This window comes from Podarcis filfolensis, assembly GCF_964270895.1.
Source record: "Podarcis filfolensis genome assembly, chromosome: 13".
Classification (NCBI taxonomy): domain Eukaryota; kingdom Metazoa; phylum Chordata; class Lepidosauria; order Squamata; family Lacertidae; genus Podarcis; species Podarcis filfolensis.
The window spans coordinates 11277291-11294225 of NC_139615.1; the positions used below are offsets into that span (position 1 = coordinate 11277291).

Sequence of the window (16935 nt, forward strand, 5' to 3'; positions counted from 1 at the left end):
GTCAGCTATTTAAGATATTTATGTAACTTTTTTTTGGATACAGAAAAATATGGCTCGTGTGCCCTTTGGCTGATTTTTCCTATCAAAACCTCCACAAATGCTGCCAAAAAATCAATGCACCCATTGTAATATGAGAGTACAGCAATAGTGTTATTCCACATGCAACCTTTATAAAAAAGAGTTGGATAAATGATAGCTTCCAGAGATGTATTTTTCATGAGTCTGACCAGACTGTGGGAGGCAGTGGAAGACAGGAGTGCCTGGCGTGCTCTGGTCCATGGGGTCACGAAGAGTCGGAGATGACTAAACGACTGAAAATCAACATGAAAGTGGAACTGGAAGTCCGTGAACCATTATATGCCACAGGGAAAATATAACAAGGGATAAAAAAAAAGTCTGAAAGACAAGGGAAGCTCTAGAGTGGGAGGGAACAGAAAAAAATGTATCTTTTTTTTAAAGAAAGAAGTTGTTTGGAGAGATGATGAAGGATATCAAGAAATGAACTAGAGTTGCTCCCAAGATTTGGATGACTGCTGGAATGATTCCTACATTTCAATGTTTAGGATTAGGAATTATTTTTAAATTGTGATCTTTGTATGAAGGGTGGTATAGAAATTTAATAAATACATGAATAGAAACCTTTATAAAAATCAGGTGGAGGGATCCTAAAACTCCTCCAAAATATAGTGTCATTAATATAGAAATGTCCAGCTCCAACACTTAGCAGTAATTTTAAGGAATTTGGTCAGAAAATTTTTAAGCTTTCCTTTCTTAAAAAATGGTGGTTAGCTCATTTTGTAATAAGATTGTTCTTAACCCTGAAAACGATCTTGATTGTTCATAGTTTATCATAATTAATTTACATTATCAGGTGAAGAAACTTGTGTCAGTTGCCAAGAGGATCGTTACCCAAACAGAGGGCAGAATCAATGCATCCCTAAGATTCCAAACTTCCTTGCTTTTGATGAAACTTTAGCCATCATTTCAACTATCTCTGCACTCTTGTTGTCTCTGGTCACAGTTCTGGTGCTGGTTATCTTCATTAAGCACCGGGATACTGCCATAGTCAAAGCCAACAACAGAAGCCTCACCTATATTCTCCTCACTTCCCTCCTCCTGTGTTTCCTCTGCTCCTTGCTGTTCCTTGGAAAGCCTACTGGGGCAACCTGCCTTCTCCGACAAACTGCTTTTGGTATCATCTTCTCTGTGTCCCTGTCTAGCATCTTGGCCAAAACCATCTCTGTTGTTTTGGCATTTATGGCTACCAAACCAGGATCCAGGATGAGGAATTGGATGGGAAAGAGAATGGCTTATTCCATTGTCCTTTCCTGCTCCATTGTTCAAGTATGGATCTGCGTTCTCTGGCTGGCAAGCTCTCCCCCATTCCCAGATTTGGACATGCACTCGATGACTGAGCAAATTATACTGTTATGCAATGAAGGATCCATCACCATGTTCTATTCTGTCCTAGGCTATATGGGCTTCCTGGCCATTGTCAGCTTCATTGTGGCCTTCCTAGCTCGTAAATTACCCGACACTTTTAATGAAGCCAAGTTCATCACCTTCAGCATGCTGTTATTTTGCAGTGTTTGGCTCTCCTTTGTTCCTACTTATCTGAGCACACAAGGAAAATACATGGTAGCTGTGGAGATCTTCTCCATTTTGGCTTCAAGTGCTGGATTACTGGGCTGCATCTTTTCCCCCAAATGCTTTGTAATTCTGGTGAGACCTGAGATGAACACCAGAGAGCAACTAATGCGGAAAAAAATATAAACGGCAGATGTTATTGTGTTTTAATTGATGAAAAAAAATTAAACTATTTCCTTCAATTATTGTAGAGACTAATTCTTCCATGACAGAAATGGCTCTTTCCCCCTAAATTCAACCTGATTGTTGCAAAGCCTGAGTTGAAGAACAAAATGTACCTTTCAACATCTGTAGCTTCAGTTATGATATTTTTATTCTACATAGGATTATGAAAGAGATGTGAGGTGGGACCCTGTGAAGGAATGAATTCAGATTTTGCATCAGGAGGTTTGCTACTGTGGATTCATAACAGCGACCAAAAACATTGCAGAAATCATTCTCTACCATGTAGTTATCAAAATTACTGTACAGTTGTACCTCGGGTTAAGAACTTAATTCGTTCTGGGGGTCCGTTCTTAACCTGAGGTACGACTTTAGCTAATGGGGCCTCCCACTGCCGCCGCACGATTCCTGTTCTCATCCTGAAGCAAAGTTCTTAACTTGAGGTACTATTTCAGGGTTAGCAGAGTCTGTAACCTGAAGCATCTTTAACCTGAAGTGTTTGTAACTCAAGGTACCATTGTAATCTGTCTAGAGCTCTAGTAGGCTGTTCTGTGTAGGACCACCTGCTCCAACACTCGGTACCTTTAGATGCCACCAAGAACTGCACCTTCCATCTTATTAATTATACTACGTATGATTTTATTTTGCTCTTATGTCACAAGGATTATTCTGAATGACACTAACAAGTCTATATTGGAAAGCTGCCATTTGTTGTTCTATTAACAATGGCATCTAGCTAATATGTGGCTGTTTCAATTAGTCCATTATTAATTGGAGAGCCAGTGAAATGTATCAGCATGGAAAGCTGGGACTGGACAAATCTGGAATAGACTTTTCAGGTTGCTGGGAGACTCAAATAATAGTAAAGATGGAAGGAGCATGGGAGAATGATGCAACCCAAACTCAGCTACTTTGAAGGTGGGTGGTATAACGATATAGAAATTAAATATTGTCTATATAACACCGGTCTTGAAAGACCTACATTGGCTCCCAATACGCTTCCGAGCACAATTCAAAGTGTTGGTGCTGACCTTTAAAGCCCTAAATGGCCTCGGTCCAGTATGTCTGAAGGAGCGTCTCCACCCCCATCGTTCTACCCGGACACTGAGGTCCAGCACCAAGGGCCTTCTGGCGGTTCCCTCACTGTGAGAAGCCAAGTTACAGGGAACCAGGCAGAGGGCCTTCTCGGTAGTGGCGCCCTCCCTGTGGAATGCCCTCCCACCAGATGTCAAAGAGAACAACAACTACCAGACTTTTAGAAGACATCTGAAGGCGGCTCTGTTTAGGGAGGTTTTTAATGCTTGATGTAGTACAGTATTTTAATATTTTTTTGGGAAGCCACCCAGAGTGGCTGGGGAAGCCCAGCCAGATGGGCGGGATATAAATAATAAATTATTATTATTATTATTATTATTATTATTATTATTATTATTATTAAAATGAAGGGGTGGGGTCAAGTGACTGCTGAAGAATCCAGCGAGTCTCCCTCTCTTGCTGTGACAAGCTCCCTTCCCCCGCTTTTCAAGAATGCACAGAGTAATGAGGAGATCAAAGCAGAGGCTAGGAGTATGCCTACACAGTTTGATGTGTGGGAAACAGCCAGGTGAGGAGACAACTTAGAAAATGTGGAAGACAGGGACCATCAGTCCTGGCAACTGCTCCATAGGGGCAAGACCTGCTGGGAAGCGTTGCTAAGTTGTTTACTTGAATAAAAAGTTAACTTCACTGACAACTGGCTCTCCTTCCTGCTTACCTGCATCTGCCTCCAGCCCTGACAATAATTTATGTAATCAGATCATAACATTATGGTTTGAGCTCAAGATCCATATTTGTCCATTCTTATGGAGTACAAATCTAAATCCACTGAGAACCAGTGTGGTATAGTGGTAAGAGTATCAGATTGGACCTAAGAGACCAGGGCTTGAATCCCAACTAGACCATGAAGCTCACTGGATGACCTTTGGCTAGTCACTGCCTCTCAGTCCAACCTAATTCATGGGGTTGTTGTAGGGATTAATGGCAAAGAAGAGAACCATGTACACAACCTTGAGCCCCTTTCGGGGAAAATTGAGATACAAAATGTTGTGGCATAAGAATGAGACAATCTTTTCAAACACATGCTCTTTATTTCTGAAATGGACCTATGTGGAGATATATCTGTTCCAATATCTATAGAATAGTTAGCATGCAGCAAACATGTAAGTCACTTCCTCTCCTCAAATTAACTAGAAAATTACAATAATAATAATATTATAATAACAAAATATGAAAATACAATAGTCCATCAAACATTAAGAGCTTCCCTAAACAAAAGATGCAAGAAGCTTTTGACAAGTTGGTAAAACAGATTTGCTACTTGAGATTAGCTTATCTGGGAGCTACTTGGCCTTACATGGCAGTCTGGAGTTACATATGTTAGAACATTTTTACACAACTTTTTTTCTTGTGGTTAGATAATATCAACCAAGGGGGCGGGGGGATCAAGCAAGCCCATGCAGAAAGCAGGGCAACCAGGTACACTTCCTCTGAGCCTTGTAGGTTAAGCCAACTGGGGAATCCCATCAGGTGCCTGCAAAATTCTTCAAATGACCTCTTGGAAATTTGAATCTGTCAGAAAAAGTCATAATTCATCACACAACTCAAAGAATTGCCAAAGCTTCTCATTGAATGAAACATTGGGTGCATTTCTTTAAAGGTGCTACAATCTCCACACAAGCAACAAGTTCAATGATTTCCCCTGACATAGCATGAACACCATTTTCCATATCTCTTTCTTTTACATGCACAGCATACAAAGACTAGCATGAGAGCTTTGTTTGTAATATTAGTGGTTTCATAAATTTGCAATGAAAAGATGTTGCAAGTCTGGACTCTTAAAATGAGTCTGTTTTATAACATCAAGCATATTAAACCTGTGACTTCCTGCATGCAAGGCAGATTCTCAGGCCCGGATCAGTCTTTCATGTTTTTTCCTTATCCCGTGGACAAACTGAGATGATTTCCCCTGCCTTTTTATTCACGTTATTTTAGGATTTAAATGGAGATGCTGACAGGAGAGAGAGTCAGAGAAGGGCTGGCTTCCTGACTTCCTGGTTTCCTTCCTTCCTTCCTTCCTTCCTTCCTTCCTTCCTTCCTTCCAAGGCATGTTGGTATTTCTTCTTGGCCAGCTGTGGATGCTGTGATCCTGGCAACTTGTTGATGGAGATGCATGATAACGAATACCACATGAAAATTTCTAAGAAGGATGTGGAGGTATTTAAATATTTATTGATCTAGCATCTAGTGTACTGATTGTTGTTTCTACTTTGTTTTTAAATGGCATTCTTACATTTTGGATGGTAGCCACACCATTCTAATTAGAACAAACTGGAACACACAATAGGCATGAGAAACGTCCACCAGACTTGCAGCTGTTTTTACTAATGTTTCATCTTCAGCTGCTCTTTTTTGTTGAGTTCAGGCCTCAGAACAATGATATAACATTTTGGGGAGAAGATACAAACCAGAATCCCAGCACTAGAGGCCAAGATGGAGAAGATCTCCACAGCCACCATGTATTTCCCTTTGCTGCTTATGTAGGTTGGAACAAAAGAAAGCCACACACTGCAAAACACCAACATGCTGAAAGTGATAAATTTGGCTTCATTAAAAGTGTCCGGAAGCTTCCGGGCAAAGAAGGCCACAACAAAGCTGACAAGAGCCAGCAATCCCATGTAACCAAGAACATAGTAGAACATGTTGGCTGAGCCTTCATTGCATTCCACTATGACTTCTTCAGGCAGAGAGTGCATGTCCAAATCTGGGAAAGGAGGGTCAGTACAGAGCCATAGCATACAAATACTTGCCTGGATAATTGAGCAGCCTAGAATAATAGAGGTGGAAAATCTTGTCCCCACCCATTTCCTCATCTTGGATCCTGGTTTGGTGGCCATGAAAGCCAGAACCACAGTGAGGGTTTTAGCCAAAACAGAAGAAACAGCCACTGAGAAGATGATACCAAAGGCAGTTTGTCGTAGATTGCAGGTCAGTAACTGGGGGCGCCCTATGAATAGCAAGGAGCAGAGGAAGCAGAGCAGGAGGGAGATGAGCAGGGTGTAGGTGAGATTCTGGTTGTTGGCTTTGACAATGGGAGTGTTTTGATGTTTGATGAAGATTCCAAACACCAAAGCAGTAGTTCCAGAAAGAGCCAGAGCCAAAAGAGCCAAGCTGATGCCTAAAGGTTCTTCATAAGAAAGAAAGTTTTCATCTTTTGGAAGGCACTGATTTCGCTCCTTGTTAGGATACTGATCTTCTTGGCAGTGGAAGCAATCATTCATATCTTGAATCGGGGGTATAAATAAGAGTAGTTCATTATTCCAGATATGTAGAACTCTGGGTCTGGCTAAAATAAACTTATTTACTGTGCATGATCATAGTGTTTCAATTTTTTAATACACCTTTTTACTCCATATATTTTCATATAGTGCATAGTATAGATCACACAGGATTATTGTACAGCATAGGAAAGATATTTCCTTCCAAGTGTTTACATGTCAACCGTTACATTAAGTAAGTTCCATTATAAATGTACACACTGTCTCAAGGATAAGCCCCAGAGTTCGCAGTGGGCTTTATTTCTAATTATGTATGCATAGGATTGCAGTTTTGGTCTAAAGGGATAGTAATTTTTATGCTCATGCGTAAACACTGCCAAGGAATCTGGATGGAGAAGTATTTCTTATCAAAAGCAATGTTTCACAGCTTACTAGTTGAAGGGAAACTGATACAGTAACAGCAATAGTGGAATCATTTCCACTATTTCCCGAAATAAAGCTTAGCACCAAGGAAGGACTAAAGGACTAATGCTGTTGATATAATCTACTCAACATACCCATACCATCAAGGAACTGCACGGTGCTTTCAAATTGACTGAGCTGGTACTCTGATGAGGAAGTAAGCTGGATACAATGAAGTAGAAGATCTTCATTTGTAAAAATGATGGTGCCCTAGTTCAACTCACATTTCTTGTCTGGGACAGCTCAGTTTCAGGCAATGCTGACTGGATGAACCATGAAAAAATGTGCAAGGACTGTATCTTCCTTGAATGAAAGACTATATTTGAATGCTGTCAGGGAATCAGGAGCAGGAGCACTGGGGAGAGAGGAATTGGAGAGCGAAGGGGAAGAATCCGAGGGAAGCGTAGGGGAGTATGACAGTGGCCCGAGAGATTCCAGGAGCTTCTCCAGCGAATCAGAAGATTCCCAGAAGGGGGCGCCGATGGTCAGAGCAAGGGGGGTCCCAGGGGGAACGCACCAGAAACAAGGAGCCAGAGGGGAACCCCAAAGCAGCAGTGGGGGATCGGGACCAGTTTCCCCACCAGAGCGTAGTGGGGGGGAAGAGTCACATGTGTCAGGGCCAGCGTCCCCTCCAGCGGGAAGAGGAGGTGAGTCAGGGCTGACCACGCCTCCATCGGAGAGTGGGGGAATGGAGGGGAGGTCAGTTGCAGCTAGCCCCCCCGAAGGGGGAAGCAGTGACAGCAGCAGTGAAACGGTCAGGAGGAAAGCTGCTGGCTGGGCGCGCACGCCAAGTTCAAATGTGCAGGCGCGGGGGACAGCAGGAGACCCGGATTGGGAACCAGCTCCTAAAGCCCGCCGGAGGGAGGGAGAAGGCTCAGGGGAATCAGCGTCAGAAGAGGCTAGGAAGGGCGAGACCCCGGCGGGCAGGCGGACCCAGAGGAGGAAAGAGCAGCGGAAAAGGTGGAGCAAGGCGAGGGTCTTAAACTGGTGTACGGGGGGAGGAGATTCAGAGGGATCATCAGCGGTCTGACAGTTGAGACGTAGAGCTGCGCGCTGCGGCTCTGGAAGTGAAACTGAACTTCAATAAAGACTTTTGTACTTAACCACGAAGCAGCGTTGGTCCTTGGGCAGCTCTGACAAATGCATATATTGAGTGCGACAATTATATTGAGTGCAGCAATTAGATGAGCTAGCCCAGTGTTTTCATTCTGATTAAGAGTAGCTTTCCAAGGTCTCAGGAAGGTGTATGTCCTGCGACCTGAGATCAGTTTAAATGTGGTTGGCAGGAAATGATCTTGGGATACTCTGCAATTATGTCCAGAAGCTAATGGGTGGATTGTGGTGGGCTTTGTTATTATCTTTACAATCATAGGCACCGACTCCAGGAAGCCAAAGCTCTGTTAGACACCTCAATCTTTTTTTGAGGGGGCCAGACCACTCCCTATAGTTGAGGCCAAACACTGAGCTGGGCGCACATGACATCAGGAAATCACACGGTATCAGGACGTCTTGTCAGTGTTACTCAGAATATGGTGCCTCTTTTTAAAACTATGAAATACTTGTTTCTCATACACAAAAAAATTATTTGGGATCCTGTACTATCCTCCTCACTCTTGATATAACAAATTCCATCGCAGCATTAATAACATGTTTTCAATAGCAATTATAGAATAGTATGTTGTCTCCTACCTGTCTGGTTTGTAATCTTCCCTTCTGGACATGGAGCACAATCATAGCAACAAAACGGCTCCCCCTCTTTCCTTTGTCTGCTGTAACCCGGTTGGCAGTGGTCATTACACAGGGCAAGGGGTACAACCTGTTTTTTAAAACAGATGGTAGAAACTGTGTTCTATTGTATTCTCATTTGTTCTTTGACTTTGGATCAACAGGGTGTTCTATTGAAATGAGATGTTTTTGTCTATGGGATTGATATGACTGTAATACGTTCTCAATGCTGTTTTGGTTGAGTTAAATTGTTTGTGCGTCCTTATTAGTGGGAATGACCTGATTTGCTTGAATTCCATGGCTGTGGGACATAAATGTCAATGATCATGCTCTTTCTTGTTAACATCTGAGGCATATTAAGGCTCGTAAATCTGATAGGGATCGTGTTTGTGAACAGGTAATGGGGAATAGAAATTGTACAAAATAAGAGTCGAAATGATTTGTGTGACTAATGTTGATTTCAGAGTATAATTGTCATTGTGGTGTTAGTATGTTACAGATATGTTGAGCAGTAGCTGTGTGTTTAAAGATTTCATGGGGGGTAGAGAATTTAGTTTTTTTATATATACATGGGATGCAGATGAGGTAAATTCATTTTTATTGATCAGGGAAACAGCAAACTAAATAGTGATTCTAGACAGTGAAAAAAAGATTCCTTTGTGTGAAAGGGCAGGATATATATTTAATAACTAAATGAATGAATGAATGAATGAATGAATGAATGAATAAATAAATAATGTATAGTTAACTGTCAACTGAGAGAAATATCAGTTAAGAAAGTCAGCTGATAACTGCCTTCCATTAGCCAACTGCCATTAGTTCTTGGTTCTATGATACAGTCTTGGAATTTTAGTCAGCTAATCAGGACAGAGCTGCAGAGTAGTAATGCTGGGTACCAGAATCAGTACAGTGGCATGTTCACAAACCATTCCTAAGCATAACATGCCTCAATGAAGCAAACAAGAATTTATGCAGCATAGTTTAAGGAATTATCAAAATATCTAACTATGGACCTTAGAAGATGCAGTTGGATCCTACCTGGTTAAAACTGTGGTGCCATCTAATGATCTTCTCATTGATGAAGAAATCTCGGCCCAGTGGAGCTTGGGGATCCATTTTCCCGACTTTCACTCTTAAGAAGGACTTATTGCGGAAAGTCAACCAGTTGATAATATCAAATCCACCTTCTAGCTCACGTTTCTCATTAAAAAAGACAGTGTCCCCAACACTGTTGTTAAACAAGATATTCCTCAGGAAAGGTTGAAGCTACAGAGGAAGAAAGAGAATGGTAGATTGGGTAAAACTAGAGAACACACCACAAAGCTTCTGTTTTCTCATACTGCAATAAAATCAAACTATTTCTTGAAACTCCTGGTCTTCTTTCCTTTGAAGGAAAAACCACATCCAGTAATGTCCAGTAATGACAGCTTCCTGAATCCATACTAGCTATTACCACCATCCCATTCTGTTATCTTCCTTGAATTCTGGGGAAGAAATTGGACAGTAGAAACACCTTCACATTTTTAAAGTAGTTTGTTTTTTTGTAACAACTTTGCAACAAACTTTAAAAAAGTATTGCAGAAAGAAAGTGTAAGAAGCACTTGCAGCTTACATGCAGGCAAACATATACAGTGGTACCTCTGGTTGTGAACGGGATCCATTCCGGAGGCCCGTTCGCAACGTGAATAGAACGCAACCTGCAGCGGCATGTCTGCACACACGCAGGTTGCAATTTGCCGCTTCTGCGCATGCTCGTGACGTCATTTTGTATGTCTGTGCATGCACGAGCGGCGAAACCCAGAAGAAACCCTTTCCGGTACTTCCGGGTTGCTGCAGGACGCACCCTGAAAAAACGTATCATGAAGCAAACGTAACATGAGGTATGACTGTATGCACACACCTCCAGTTATCTCATGTGTGCAGGTATGCAAGACAAATAAATGGCTGCAAATTCTACAACCACTTAGAACCCATATAGAAGACCTATATAAAGGTGCATATTGCTGAAGGATTAATAATGTTATCTGGCATGTGTGTGTGTGTGTGTGTGTGTGTGTGTACACATAATATAGAGAATCATGCAAATAGTTACAGACTGCTGCTAGAATATTCATCTGTTATAGCTTGAAGAAAATGAGAACACCATCCTTGGAAAAATGGATTATCAAGAATTCAGACATTGTATATATGGTTATGTCTTTAAAATCTGAAACATGTATTGACAGCATCTGGAAGATCATGTTTGTCAAATATTATTTAGCGAAAAGATGCAATTTTTGTGAGCAATATATTTTTGCAGCTTATTATAACAGAACTTTGTACTGAGACCCAATAATAATAAATGCATATTATTTTATGTGCAAGTCATTTCAGATACAAAGAGCTTAATGAAAAAGCAACAGCCCCTATGGATGTGGAAGTATGTGTGCACACTCTCAATGCTGTCTTCATACACATAGGCTTTTCATATATATATATATATATATATATATATATATATATATATATATATATATAATTGCTTTCCATGTTAGACATTACCTGAAAATATTGTGGCTCATGAATTCCCACATAGTGCCCAAGCATCATCCCTCCATTTTTGGCTTTGGATACAAACAGGGCATGCAAAGCATGTGCCACAGCATAGACGGCATTGTAGATGCTGTAGCTTTGGCTGGTCATTTGCATTTCAAAAAGAGCCCCAGGAAGGCTCTCCAGCTTCTCCTCACCAGTGCAGGATTCCTTCTCCGTCTCCACATCTAGAAACTGGCAATCAAATGCCTGTTGCCAGAAGAAGCTGATAAAACCATCAGCCTCAGAATGGGGATTCAGGTTCAAGAGGAAAGGGTGGAACCCGTCAACCTCATGGGAATGAATGGCCAAAGATAAGGCACCATGGAAGTTTTGTATATCTAGATCTCTTTGAAATGTTTCTGATGAGAAATCAAAAAGGGCAGTGAGAACCCAGACCTTGTTTATTGGCCCCACATCAGACATTGTAGCCGCTATCAGCAACCACTGCAAACACTTCATGGTGGAAGTGTCTGCATTTACAACAAACACATTGACATTGGTTTTGTTCAGGGAAATGGCCATAACCTGATATTTCTCTACCATCTCAAGCACATTGAAAAATTTACTGGCATTTGGCATTCTTTCGATGATGGCTGCACAGATTTCATTCAGGAAAAGCAGGGGTGCCAATGTCTTCACAAACATTTCTCCTTTGTTGTCAGCTGTGACAAAGATCCCAACCCATACCCATTGGAAATACAGAAGAAGTCGGACAATCCCATTGTATTGATCTGCTTCATTGGGCGTCATCTGGTATAAGGAAAAAAGATGCTTTTTTTCACCCACTGCTTCAGAAAATAAAGAATAGGTGACCTAGACAGGAAGAATGTAAACATAACAATCATCACCTTGTAGGATATTTGTTTGTGCTTAAATATTCAAACACATACTTAATTTCAGCATGGTACACCAGAGAGACAGATGAAAAGGGCGGGGAGAGATCATTTTAAGAACTTTATAAATTAAAGAACTAGTGCTAAAGGAAGTTTGAGAACATTGTCCTGCAGCTTAAGGGACTCCTTCCTTCATACTAACCCCACTTAGTGTTCTGCTAAGAAAATGAATATTTAGGTTTTCTATAGTGAAGGCAGCACTATTGAGATCAGAGTAATGAAAAAGACTTGCATTGCAGATGAATGTTCAATGAGCTGAGGCTCAGGACCTGTAGGCTCAACCTAATGGTAATCCTGCTCCTAAGAAGCTCTGTTGAACCTGCCAAAATTCCTTCCTTCACCCCCACCTGAAGACTGGGAATATACCATGAGAATACCTGATATGCTGCAGTTATGAATTCTCATTCCATTCACAATCTTCTTACCTGTGGAATCTTGTAGAGTGTTAAGATGGTTGCCATATAGAGAGATGTTTCAGACTCTAGGCCCCCAATGACAGCTATCAGGTTCTTCTGAATGCCACACTTGTAGTTGGGGACAGTTTTCTTATGGCGAGAGATGAGGTTCAACGTATTCTGATAAGTCATCTTTGCACTAAAGTAGCTGTCATATATCTGGAACCCCAAGGTGATGTTGGATAAAATCTTGGGGTTTTCATTTATCTCATTCACAGCAAACACCAAGGATAAGACATGCTGATAGTTCTTTGGCACTGTGCTAAACCAATAGAGAGATTATGTATATGATCAACTTTCTGTCTTCTGCTTGGACTATTTCTTTCAGACTAATTTGCACTAATTTGGACGTGAGGAGAGAGCCATTCAACACAAAGGGAGGAAACATAGACAAGACTAATCCTGAGGATTAGTCAATGGATTCCCCACTTCTCGTCTTTTGTTGTTACAGAAGCTTATACATGAGAATTTGTCAAAATTTCAGTGTAAATTTATCCTTATATACTTGTGTTTGTATGAATTTTGCATAATAGACACAGTTTTACAGCACTCTTTGTTTATTGTTTTTAATAAAAGATGAATTCATATTGATCCTGCAACATATCATTTACATTTTTGCACACGTTATTTGGCTGGAGACGTGCATTGCAAAATGTGGAAAAGTGTGAATCATTTTTAGCAAGTGTGTATAAGATAGGTCATAACTCCTCCCCCATCCTTGTTTACAGTCAGCTCAGAAGATTGCCCTGCCTGTTATTGACTGTTAGTCTCCCCGCCTTCAGTCCTACCAACCTCTCTGGGCACCTACCACCACTGAATCAATTGCTTTTTCAACACAATGTTGCTTTCTGTTGTCTAGCTTTTTTCTTAACATGAGACTTTTTTACCCAGAGGAAGAAAAATATCCTTACGCATATTCATCAGGATGCTTTTCCTTTGGCTTCTCCTTGAAGTGTAGTTCAGTGAAGGAGGGTGAGAACAGCTGTGAAGTGATACCACCAATGATGAAGTGCCCAGGCTGATAATATTGATGTTGGACATGGATGGGATTAGTCACACAGTGCAAAGCAGGATGTACCAAAAACAGAGGAAGCACTATGAGTAGCACCAACAAGAGCAACACTAACATCCTGAGCTGAAAATTCATTCCTCTTAACAATTAAGCCCCTGTTTCAGCTTAAACTCATTAGCATCCTGCACTGTCAGCCTACATTAAAATTTGGCAGCTCTTGGCTGTGGGTATAAACAGCAGATTAGCTCTTGTTGGCACTGGGTGGTCTTTATGTACATTCTGAAGTTTCACCCTGGCATATGCTTGTGGACATCAAAGTGCCATGTGGATATTGCCAAAGGAAGGCTGAATCACAGTGGTTTCAGATAACTACATGCTTCACAGTAATTATCATAGTCCATAGTCTCTGGAGCATTGAAAACTATTTGGCATCATGCGCAGCATAAACACCTAGCAAATTATGTTTTCCCTGGCTTTTCAGTAGAGCATGAGACTCTTAATTTCAGCATCATGGGTTTGAAACCCATGTTGTGCAAAATATGTTTCTGTTTAGAAAGGCCACAGTACAAGTCACAATAGTGATGAAACCCACATAGTCCAAGTTATAATGGAACAGAGTGAATGCCCCTTTATTATAATGAAGTACAATTTCTGGAGTCAGTGAGTGCATGTTGAAATCTGGGAACACCTAAGAAATTGCCTGCCAGAGAGCACAGATCCATTTTAAAATATTGCAGCAGGAAAGAACAGTGGAATAGATAAATCTTCCCCTTTCCATTTCTTCATCAATCAGATGAAAAGAGGGAAGCAGAGAAGAAGATGCCAAAATCAGTTTGACACCCTTAAAGGACTTAAGAAACCATAACTACAATAAGAAAAATGTTATATTTACTCAATTATAACAACATAGGGGATCTGCAACCAAACCAAATTCACATAATTAGTCAAATCAAAAAATAGTCTGGGCAGAGAAATTCTCTAAGTCAGGAGGGATCAATGACATACTAACTGGGCTTTTTGTGATTATTCTGATGGGAGTGAGGACAAGACATAAATGGAATAAACATTACTATTATTTGTGCTAACTTGGATGTGCTACAAGGCATAGAACCAATATGTTAGTAAGGGCACAATCTAGCTCAGATGACAATGTTCCCTGACCTTTTGGCAAAATTAACCAAACCCAAGGCAAGACCCAATAGAGACAGTGGCCATGCCTTTCATAGCTGTACCTGCCAGAAAGGAAAGCCAAGAGCCCATGCTGGAGAACAGCTATAGCTCAGTGGAAGAGAAGGTCCAAGGTTCCATCCCCATCAACTTCATACGGTTGGGTAAGAGGTATGTCTGAAACCAAAGCTGTTCCCGGTCAGTGTAGACCAGGCATAGGCAAATTCGGCTATTTCATGGGAGAATTAATACGCAAAATCGTTTTAGCACAGTATTTAGTCACTCTAGATTCTGAGTGTTACTGCTGGATGACTGAGAATAAAAACCAACCAATCAAGGTAATCATTAGCGAAGTCCTTAGCTCAAAGAGAAAAAGAGCAACAAAGAGAAGTTATCATCTGAAATCTTAGTCCAAAAAGGCACAAAGGTGGTGGTGATGATGATGATGATAATATAAACTTAATCAGTCATGTGAAGTTTTAATTGATTTATATTGGGTTTGTACCAAGTGCTACTGCTTGAGTCTACTTTGTCACTAGGTGGCTGCAGTAGCTTCCAGTACCAATTTCCAGGAATGGGAAACCTTGACAAGTCCACATTTGGCGGCATGGTTTAAGAACATATGGAATTTGGCTATTGCTGAAAAAATTACATATAAATTGTATGCATCCAGGGGGAATGGAGGACCAAGATCATTTCTGATGGGATTTTATTTCCTATGCTTTGGACTTGCTCAATAGTCACCATCCATGCCAGGTTCAGTAATATGGATGTATTGATTTATATTGGTGTGTTTCTTTTTCTTATTATTTATTTTTTGTTTCCTGTCTATATGGTATGATGCAATGCTGTCAGCAGAAAAACATAAAAAAGTAAATGTTCCACAGTGCAAAAGTATAACCAAAAAATAATAATCTGAAATACATGACAGGGTCCCAAATCACTTATACCTTTTTCCATAGAAGTATGTAGAATAATAACACAATAAATGAAGCCACAGATATTGATTTTATTAGGTGTTTTTGTTGTTCAACTTAAACTTTGCAACAATCATGTTGGATTTAGTGGGAAAGAGCAATTTCTGTCATAAAGTACCATAATTAGAAACTTAGCATTAGTCTCTACTATAATTTAATTAATTAATTTTTCATAAATGAAAACATAATCTGTTCTGCTGTTTATATTTTTTTCTGCATTAGATTTTCTCTGTTATTTAACTCAGGTCTCACCAGAATGATGTAGCATTTTGGGGAAAAGATGCAACCCAATAATCCAGCACTGGAAGCCAAGATGGAGAAGATCTCCACAGCTACCATGTACTTTCCTCGTGTGCTCAGATAAGTAGGAACAAAGGAGATCCAAACACTGCAAAATAACAGCATGCTGAAGGTGATGAACTTGGCTTCATTAAAAGTGTCGGGTAATTTCCGGGCTAGGAAGGCCACAATGAAGCTGACAATGGCCAGGAAGCCCATGTAGCCCAAAACACAATAGAACATGCGCACTGACCCTTCATTATATAGCAATATGATTTCTTCAGCTGATGAGTGCATATCCAAATCTGGGAATGGGGGAGAGGTTGCCAGCCACAGAGTACAGATCAACATTTGAATAATGGAGCAAGAGAGGACAGTGGAATATGCCAGTCTGTTCCCCACCCAGTTCCTCATCCTAGATCCTGGTTTAGTAGCCATGAATGCCAAAACTACAGAGATGGTTTTGGCCAAGATGCTAGACAGGGACACAGAGAAGATGATACCAAAAGCAGTTTGTCGGAGAAGGCAGGTTGCCTCAGTAGGCTTTCCAAGGAACAGCAAGGAGCAGAGGAAACACAGGAGGAGGGAAGTGAGGAGAATATAGGTGAGGCTTCTGTTGTTGGCTTTGACTATGGTAGTGTCCCGGTGCTTAATAAAGATGACCAGCACCATAACTGTGACCAGAGACAACAAGAGTGCAGAGATAGTTGAAATAATGGCTAAAGTTTCATCAAAAGCAAGGAAGTTTGGAATCTTAGGGATGCATTGATTCTGCCCTCTGTTTGGGTAACGATCCTCTTGGCAACTCACACAAGTTTCTTGTTCTGAAAATGTAAATTAATTATGATCAGCTAAGAACCATCAAGACTGTTCTCAGGATTCAGAACTGTCTTATCAGGAAATGATCTATCCTCATTTATTTTAAGCAAGGAAAGTTTTTAAATGTTTTTGGCCAAGAGCTTTAAAGTTACAAGCATTGTATCTGGATATTTCTATATTAATGATATTTTCTTTTGGTGTGATTTTTGGACCACTTCCACCTAATATAAATTATATATATATATATACAGTGGTACCTCGGGTTACATACACTTCAGGTTACATACACTTCAGCTTATACACTCAGCTAACACAGAAATAGTGCTTCAGGTTAAGAACTTTGCTTCAGGATGAGAACAGAAATCAGGCTCCAGTGGCGTGGCAGCAGCAGGAGGCCCCATTAGCTAAAGTGGTGCTTCAGGTTAAGAACAGTTTCAGGTTAAGAACGGA

General features: G+C 40.7%; 1 protein-coding gene across 1 annotated transcript; it reads right to left on the reverse strand.

Annotated features, from left to right (window-relative positions):
- Positions 1-5099: 5099 nt before the first annotated feature.
- LOC310747322 (vomeronasal type-2 receptor 26-like) lies at positions 5100-15019 on the reverse strand (the record flags this gene model as incomplete). Its single annotated transcript, XM_083581688.1, has 7 exons — positions 5100-6127; positions 8274-8433; positions 9348-9575; positions 10851-10912; positions 11039-11696; positions 12202-12493; positions 14916-15019. The coding sequence occupies 7 exons, from the start codon at positions 15017-15019 to the stop codon at positions 5229-5231; spliced, it is 2403 nt and encodes an 800-aa protein (XP_083437814.1). The 3' UTR covers positions 5100-5228.
- Positions 15020-16935: the final 1916 nt, after the last annotated feature.